At 50.7% G+C, this 8,256-nt stretch overlaps 1 protein-coding gene across 1 annotated transcript; it reads right to left on the bottom strand.

Annotated features, from left to right (window-relative positions):
• Positions 1 to 297: 297 nt before the first annotated feature.
• LOC100027035 (G-protein coupled receptor 12-like) lies at positions 298 to 4,101 on the bottom strand. Its single transcript, XM_001377417.4, has 2 exons — positions 3,890 to 4,101; positions 298 to 2,711 (listed from the first exon to the last, which is right to left on the bottom strand). The coding sequence occupies exon 2, from the start codon at positions 2,707 to 2,709 to the stop codon at positions 1,591 to 1,593; it is 1,119 nt and encodes a 372-aa protein (XP_001377454.1). The 5' UTR covers positions 2,710 to 2,711; positions 3,890 to 4,101; the 3' UTR covers positions 298 to 1,590.
• Between the last annotated feature and the right edge of the window lie 4,155 nt (positions 4,102 to 8,256).

The raw sequence follows: 8,256 nt of genomic DNA, 5'->3' as shown, positions 1-8,256 counted from the left end.
AAAGGCACCTTCAGACTCAAGGCTTGGGCTCTCACTGTTTAGCCTACCAGGGACTTTTATTGTGGAGGGGGGGGGCAGTGACTGTAGTTTAGAAAGGGCAGCTTCATTTTTTTTTCTTCAAGAAGAGAGAAGGGATTCATAGGCTTCCTAGACACTTTGGACATCATCCCTTGTTTAATCATTCATGGTTCATTTTATTTTTTAATCCCCAGTCTGGCAAGGCCTCCCCTCTCCCCTCTCCCCTCTCCCTCCCAGTTCTCTAGTGGGAACTGATAAAAATCACACAGACACACCAAATTGATTTGCAGATAAAAGACTTTATTTTGCACCACAACCTTGCACAAGATGGGAGAGCAAGCAATCCAAATCTTTTTGAGAATTTACTATGAACACATTGCTAGATACACAGGTGGATTCAGCAGGGGAAGGGCTTACTGAGTTCAGAACATACATTCTTGCACCCTCTTTCATCTCTTCCTCCCACAACTACTGTCTGTAGACACTGAAATTCCCACCCCCCAATAGGAGTCTAATACTTCCAGGGGCGAGGACAGTGGGGGCTCGGGAGTTTCCCCTAGCTAGTTGCTCTCCAAAAGCAACTCTGAACCTGGGGGTGGGATGTGCTTCTAAGAAGCACTCCATTCCCTTGGCTAGGAAGGAGAGGGTCTTTCAATGCGCATTGCAAACACTACAGAGATTGGGAGTAGGGTAGTAAGCCACCTCTGGATTGGCAATCTAAAACCAGTGACAATGATGCAGAGGTCACTTTTTTTCCCTTCTGAGTCCTCTTGACCACGACCTTTCCTGAGAGGGAGGGAGCAAGCCTGCGGCCTCCCCAGGAGACTTGCTTTGTAGAACTCAAGACTTCTCCCAGCCGGGAGCTCTCTCTGCTTGCTGGTGCTGAAACTCAGCACTCCAGAGGTGCTTCGGGGGCAAAATGCCCGTTTTGGATTGGGGAAGGGAGGGAGGGAATAGGATCTGGGGGAAAGGGAGAGAGCGGGGGCTAGCAAGGGAGAAGCCTCCCCCATTTCCAGTGGAGGACCCCAATCATCATCTCCTCCCAGGAGATCCTGTTCTTTCTGTCTTCCCAGTCTAGGGTTCCTTGGAAGGTTGTGGGGACCCCCCCAAACCCCCCCGCCTCGAGTTGGAGAATTTTGGGATAGTGCTCCTGCTTCCACCAGCACAATGGGCACAAACACGTACAAACACGCACAAATGCGCACAGAGCAGCCAGCGTGAAACCGCTCCAGAGTTGGAGCGGGAAGAGCATGGAGCTGGGTTGGGGGGGAAAGCCTTGCACCCCGGGAGGGAGGCGTCAAGGTCAGGGGGCGAAAGGCCAGAGGCTGATTCTTTCACGAGGGGGCAGCTCTGCCCCCGAAGGGGTCTCTCACTCCTCCTCTCTCCACTTTGCTCTATGCTCACCAGACCCCCCCCCCCCTCCACCTTCAGGGCTCCCTGCCCCTCCCTCCTCTGGTCCAGGACTTCTCAGCCGAGAAGCCCCTGGCTCGTCCACCCCCCTCCGTTTTCAGCCCCCTTGACACTCCTCAACCTCTCCTCCCGGACCTTCGCCCCGCTCCCTCGCCACGAGCCTCAGACGTTGCTGGTGGCAGCCCGAGGTCGGGAGAAGAGGGAGCGCAAGTAGGTGGTGTAGGCAACGTTCAGAGACCTTCGGATCTCTGGGTTGCGAAAGCCGTACACCACCGGATTAATGGCCGAGTGGCAGGCAGCTGGCAGCGCCAGGTAGTAGGTGTAGACCTGCGGATAGGTAGGGTCAGCCACCATGGCGTAGACGGCCAGAGGCACCCAGCAGAAGGCGAAGGTGGCCAGGACCAGGGAGAGAGTGGACACGCCCTTGCGAGTGCCGGACACCAGGCAGAAGGCAGACGGCATGGGAGAGCCAGCATTGTTGACAATGTGGCGCTGGACCGCTATCTGCTGCGCGTGGCGGAAGGCCACCCGGCAAATCTGCAGGTAGAGATGCAGGATGAAGGAAAAGAGAAAGAGATAGGACACAGACAGCCCGGCCGCCTGATCCTTGGTCAGGGGGCTCAGGACGCTGCAGGTGGCAGGGGCGTCGAGGCAGTGCCAGCCCATAGCAGGGAGAGCGCCAATGCCGAGACAGGTGAGCCAGAGAGCCGCCAGGAGACCACAGGTGAAGGGCAGAGTGCGTTCGGCCTGGTAGGTGAGAGCGCTGTACAGGGACAAGTACCGATCAACCGTGATGGCCAGCAGACTACAAGCCGAAGCCGAAAAGGCAGACAGTAGTAAGCCAGCCAAACACAGGGCTACAGCGTCGCTCACAGGATCCATCACGCATCTGGCAACGAAGTTGGCCACCAGGCCCACGCCAGCCAGGAGGTCCGCCAGGGCGAGGCTACCTATAAGCATAAAAGTGGGAGCCCGAAGGCTGGGGGTGCAGCACAGCACGGCCAACACCAGGGCGTTCTCGAAGGCCATGACTGTGCCTGCGGCGCACAGGGCGATGTCCCACGGGCTCACCCCCTCACCCCCTCCCAGACCCCGGCCTCTGCCCACCGGCCAGGAGCCGTTGGGGGGCCAGGGACTGCCATCTGGTGGTGGGGGGGATGAGGTGTCCGTGGCAGCGCTGGGGCTGGTGCCTGGGTCAGGGCTGGAGCCAGGGGTGGCCGAGGCTTGCAGCAACATCTGGAGAGGCGCCTCGAGAGGCGACTGAGTCGGTGGGGGGACCATTTCTGGGGAAAGAAAGGCAGAAAGGAGAAAAATCAGGGGCTGGGGCTGAGGGGAGGGGCAAGAAGAGCGGGAAAGGAGTGCAGCCCCTAGCCTCTGAGAATTCGGGGAGGGGGACAATGAGAGTCAGAGAACCTGGGATTGTGGCTGTCTGTGCCCCAGGGTTACCACGTCTGGGTTTGCCTGATGGTCGATGTTTCCAAGATCCAATGTCTGCCAGGGTCTCTACGCCTCACAATATCGAATTTGCTGTCCTCAATAAGCCCCTATCTGTTCGCCTCCCTATGTCCCAGGTGCCTTTCTTGGGGTCTCTGGACATTCTGTCCATAAGGTCTCAGAGTATCTTTCTGTCTGTCCACCCCTCTCTGCCTTTCTCTCCTCTTCAGCACATCAGGGTGTCTGACAGTTTTCCTAAGTCCTTAGGAGAGGATCAGCCCTTTCTACATCTGTCTCCATCCTCTACGTGTGGGTGTGGGTGTGTTCGACCCTATCCCTAGATTTGAACCTGGAGGGGTCTTTCTGTCTGAGTCCTTGGTCCGTGCCTCCTCACCACCCCAGGGGACAGCTGCCCCTTTGGTGTTTGGCTGAGGGCTCAGTAAATCACTTTGTTTTAGGGGTTTTGGTGGTGGAGATGGTGCGTGTGTGTGTATGTGGGTCTCTGTGTGTGTGTGTGTGTGTGTGTGTCGCGCGCGCGCCCGCGTGTGTGTTTGGTGCAACATTTCCCTGGACAACGCTGCAGCCGCTGCAAAGACACCCAGCCTGGGCGCTGCGCTCTGCGTCGAACCGAGCTGGGCTCCCTTCTCCTCCCAGGTGGGCTTTGAGAGCTCAGCCTAACTTGCCCCCAGCGCTCTACCCAGGGCTCGATGGCCACCTGCGGCTAACGTGCCTTGGGGCGCGCGGAGGAGGCAAGCGCTCTTCAGCCACCCATACCTGTTTCTTGGGGGGGAAAAGGATGTACCCTCCCTCCACTGATCGCCCCAACCCCAGCCCCAGCCTCCTCCCAGCCCCGATCGATCGGGACCATGGACAGAGGCTCCCCTCCTCATCCCAGACCCCACGGTCCCGATGCCTCCCACGCCCCTTGTCCTCCACTCCATTGCCCCTGATTTTCCATCCCCTGCCACCCATTCCCCCAGCCCATTCCGACCCGCGCCCATTGAGTCATGCATCCCTCATCTCTTACTTGGGCCGGCTTGACCCACCGGTCCGGTCCAACCGATCAAGGCTCAGCGGAGTCTTTGAAGATTGCTGCTGCTGCTGCTGCTGCTGCTCCTTCTCCTTCCTCTTCCTCTGACCAGTATCGGGATCTGAAGCCTTACTCCGTGCTGGAGGCTGCTAATAAAGCTGTGGTATTGACTTAATATTCTTACCCTATTGGGTCTGCTGATAAAGCTCACTGCTGACGTCAAAATGTTCTCTTATATTCATGATGGGCTCTAAAGCCTGCGAAGCAGAGGAGGTGGGAGAAGAATAGCAAGGAGGCGCTCACGCATTCCCCCCTCCCCTCTACAGCCCCTCACAAAGAAGCTGAGCAGCTCCCCCCCTCCACTCCCTCACCCGCTGCACTTCCTCATCCCTCCCCGCTAGCTCCAGGGACTCGATTCTGTTCAGGGGGCGAGGGGGCGGGAGGAAGAATGGAATGGAAAGAAGGAAAGGAAAGGAAAGGAAAGGAAAGGAAAGGAAAGGAAAGGAAAGGAAAGGAAAGGAAAGGAAAGGAAAGGAAAGGAAAGGAAAGGAAAGGAAAGGAAAGGAAAGGAAAGGAAAGGAAAGGAAAGGAAAGGAAAGGAAAGGAAAGGAAAGGAAAGGAAAGGAAAGGAAAGGAAAGGAAAGGAAAGGAAAGGAAAGGAAAGGAAAGGAAAGGAAAGGAAAGGAAAGGAAAGGAAAGGAAAGGAAAGGAAAGGAAAGGAAAGGAAAGGAAAGGAAAGGAAAGGAAAGGAAAGGAAGGGAAAAAGAGAGAACTGGCTTTGAAGTCAGGCAACCTGGCTTGGAATCTCTGCTCTGCTCCTTTCCTCATGAGGCATCATGGATTAGGGGAGTGAGCTGTGGATTTGAAGTCGGTAGTCCTGGGTCCAAATCCCTCTCTGCTACCTTGGGCAAATGGCTTTACTTTTCTGCCCCTCTTTTTCCTCCTCTTTCAAACGAGGAGGCTGGCCTCTAAAATCCCTCGCAGCTCTAAATCTCTAATCTTGGGACTTCTTGAGTCCTCTGAGGCGGCAGTTCGGGTCCACCAAGGTAGACCCTTATAACCAGGGGATCCTGGGTCCGGGAAGATCCTGCAAACAGTTGCCCCATGGCCACATGGAAGGATCAGACTTCTCTGCGTGGCAGAGCTAAGAGCAATGGTTGGTGGTGGATGTTGGCTCAGTGTCAGGGTGGGAAGCTGATGTATAAGTTTCATGCATTTTCCATTGAGTGGAATAAAGGCTTTCCTATATCTGATATACACTGATACCTAGAGTTGAGGACCCGATCTAGATGCAAGTTCTATCTGAGCAACATTTCAATATTTCCCAACTGAAGAAAGAATATTTTTAGGGCTGCCCACAAAATTGGACGGGGTCCATTTAAGCTCAGAGTTGTAGTGCTGGACCACGACTTATAAAAATATGATCAGTCAAAACAATTGAACTCTATATAAAGAGAAATGGGCTGCTTTTCTGCAGAGAATTCCTTTTCACCGGAGTTATTCAAGTAAAGGTTAGATGACTGAAAAAAGAATAGTCAAAGCTGAAAGAGACATCATCTAATCCACCCTCATCCCACATTTTACAGAGGAGGAAACTGAGGACCAAAGAGGAAAATTGAGTTACTCTATGAATTTGTGACAGAGCTGGGTTTCTGACTTCATGCCAAATGCTCTTTTTATTTTATTTTTATTTCTTTGTTTCCAAGTCATTCACTTGTTGGAAGCAGTTGCAAGGGGAATTCTTGCTCAGTTAGGTATTTCACTAGCTCCCCTGTGAGGTCCCTTCCACTGAATTTCTGGGACTGCCAAAGGAGGATGAGGAGCTTTACAGGGGAAGGTTGTTGAGGGGTCTTTCCAACCAGGTCCACCCACTTCTGCTCCAGCCAGTGTGATTACTGAGGGAGGGGAGGGGAGAGCCATTCTAGGGCTCCGACTTGCTGTCAACTCACCAGTGTCCCTCTGGACTAGGACCAAGGCTATGCCTGTTGTCCCCCCTCCCCTCATCCACACCAATGTCACCATTACTCATTAGGACTCAAAATGTTAACAGCCAGTTCACCAATAAGCACGCGATTTACTATTATGTGAATTATATTTGAGCATAGCTACCTTTTTGCTATCTGCCTAGAGCTAGGGCTCTGGAAACTTCTATTGCATATACAGTGGTGGGGAGGGGGAGAGGGCTCTGTATGAGTAATCAAAAGACTGGCTCTGACACCTGCTAGGTGTGGGACCCTGGGCTAGTCATTCCAATTCTCTGGTCTTCAGCTCCTTCTCTGTAAGATGAGGTGTGTGTGTGTGTGTGTGTGTGTGTGTGTGTGTGTGTGTGTGTGTGCCTCTGTGTGTGTGTGCCTCTGTGTGTGTGTGTGCCTCTGTGTGTGTGTGTGTGTGTGTGTGTGTAGAGGAATGATCAACCAATCAGACGGTGGAAATAGGGGTCGTAGCCCACCCTGTTTGCAATAGCCAATCATGAGGCTTGTCTCCAACCCAAACACACCTACCCTTATCTTCCAACAATCCCCCACTCTACCCCTCCTTCTGCTGTGCAAGTTCCTGCGTTCCCCCCACCCTCCTTCTGCCTGGCAAGGCAGATATAACCTAGCCATTCCCTGGTCACCCACAGCAACAGCTACACAGGTGCCACTGAAAAAATACCTTCCCTCTCTTCCCAACCATGGCTCTCTTCGTCTCCACCTCCAATCTACCTAGCTCTCCTGATCCTCTTTAACAGTGCTGGTGCCCCCAGAAGGGTAGGTTGTGCTCTCAAGGGTAGTGAATGGAGAGGAAGCACCCTGCCACACCCCCTTTTCATTTTCGATGGGACAGTGAGTCTCCCAGGAAGAGCACACATAGATGGTCTGCAATCTGCTTAGCAAAATCATTCCTTTTCCAAACTTCCCTATTGCCATTGAGAATACTACTACCTTTAATGTCCCCCAGGCTCCCAATCTCACAGGTATCTGTGGTTTTCCTCCCTCCTTCCCTCCTCCTACTTAGCCAGTCAGTTGCTGTCTCTTCTCTTCCTTTCTACCACCCCAGCAGCTTCTCCCTCATCCATCTCCTTATAATATGAAACAATACAATCACTTGCTTAGTTCAGACTCTCATCACCTTTCACCTGGACTACTGCAATCACTTTTTAATTGAGGCACTCTCAGCTTCAAGACTCTTCCTTCTCCAATCCATGCACCACACAGCTGTCAAAGTGATTTTCCAAAAGCTCAAATCTTACTGGATCATGCCCTTACTCAACAAATGCCAGTGGCTCCCTATTATCTCTAAAGTTAAATTGTATTTCATGTTTATCTCATCCTTTTAAAAATATCTATTTTGTGTGGGTTCGGAGCAAGGACACATGTGATACCCAGTGGAATTGCGCGTTGGCTATGGGAGGGGTGGCGGGAGGGGGCGAGGAAAAGAAAATTATCTTTGTTTCCAATGAATAATGTTTGAAAATGACCAAATAAAATAATGTTTAAAGGTAAAAAAATAAAAAATAAAATATCTATTTTGTGAGTTTTTAATGTAAATAATCACTAGTAAAATATATTATTGGTACATGGCATAATAGATATCAGGAACAAGAATCAGAAAGACAAGGTCAAATTCTGTTTCAGATACTTGTTATCTGTGTTGTCCTGGTCAAATCACTCTCTCAGCCTCAGTTTCCTCATTTGTAAAATGGAAACAATTTTAGTATCCATTTATATACATACATACATATAAAACAGGGTTATTGTGAAGAACAAATGAGTGATTACATGTAAAGTGCACATGCAAACCTGAAGGCACTATATGCATCTTAGTTATTATGTTTTTGCACATAATTTGTTAATAAGAATATATGGAGAGAAATGCTCAAAATTTTTATAATTGGGTTGTATGAGATCAGAAATGTTTGGAGATCACTGGTCTAGATTATTTCTAAGGTCATTTTCAGCTCTAAACCCAATGATCCCATTGCCCTTTCTGAGCCTCAGTTTACTCTTCTATAAAGAAAGTAATGATATTTCTAATCCCTACCTCACAGGGATTTATGGTTGAGGACAGTATATTGTTAGATAAGTGGGAGTTATTTATTATTATTTGCACATACATGTAAAAATACACATGCCTACATGTAGTTATCCATAGCATGCCTATTCCTTGAAGCACATGTTCCCAGTTATTAAATATGTCTGATCATATATATCTCCCAATATGGCCATACATAAATATAATATATTGATGCACATATAGATGCATTTGTAAACACACACACCCCTCCCACAAGAATTTTTTCTCTCCAGCTTATATAGAGAATCAGAATGATCATATACTGAGTGAATCCTCATCCAGCTTATTCCAGGATGGAGCAATATGGA

Source organism: Monodelphis domestica, chromosome X (assembly GCF_027887165.1).
Source record: "Monodelphis domestica isolate mMonDom1 chromosome X, mMonDom1.pri, whole genome shotgun sequence".
Taxonomy (NCBI): Eukaryota; Metazoa; Chordata; class Mammalia; order Didelphimorphia; family Didelphidae; genus Monodelphis; species Monodelphis domestica.
Note: the sequence above shows the minus strand (reverse complement) of the source record. Positions and strands in the feature narration are given on the sequence as shown.

Coding starts and splice junctions, on each gene's coding strand:
- LOC100027035 (XM_001377417.4), bottom strand. CDS start 2,709: ATGGTCCCCCCACCGACTCAGTCGCCTCTCGAGGCGCCTCTCCAGATG.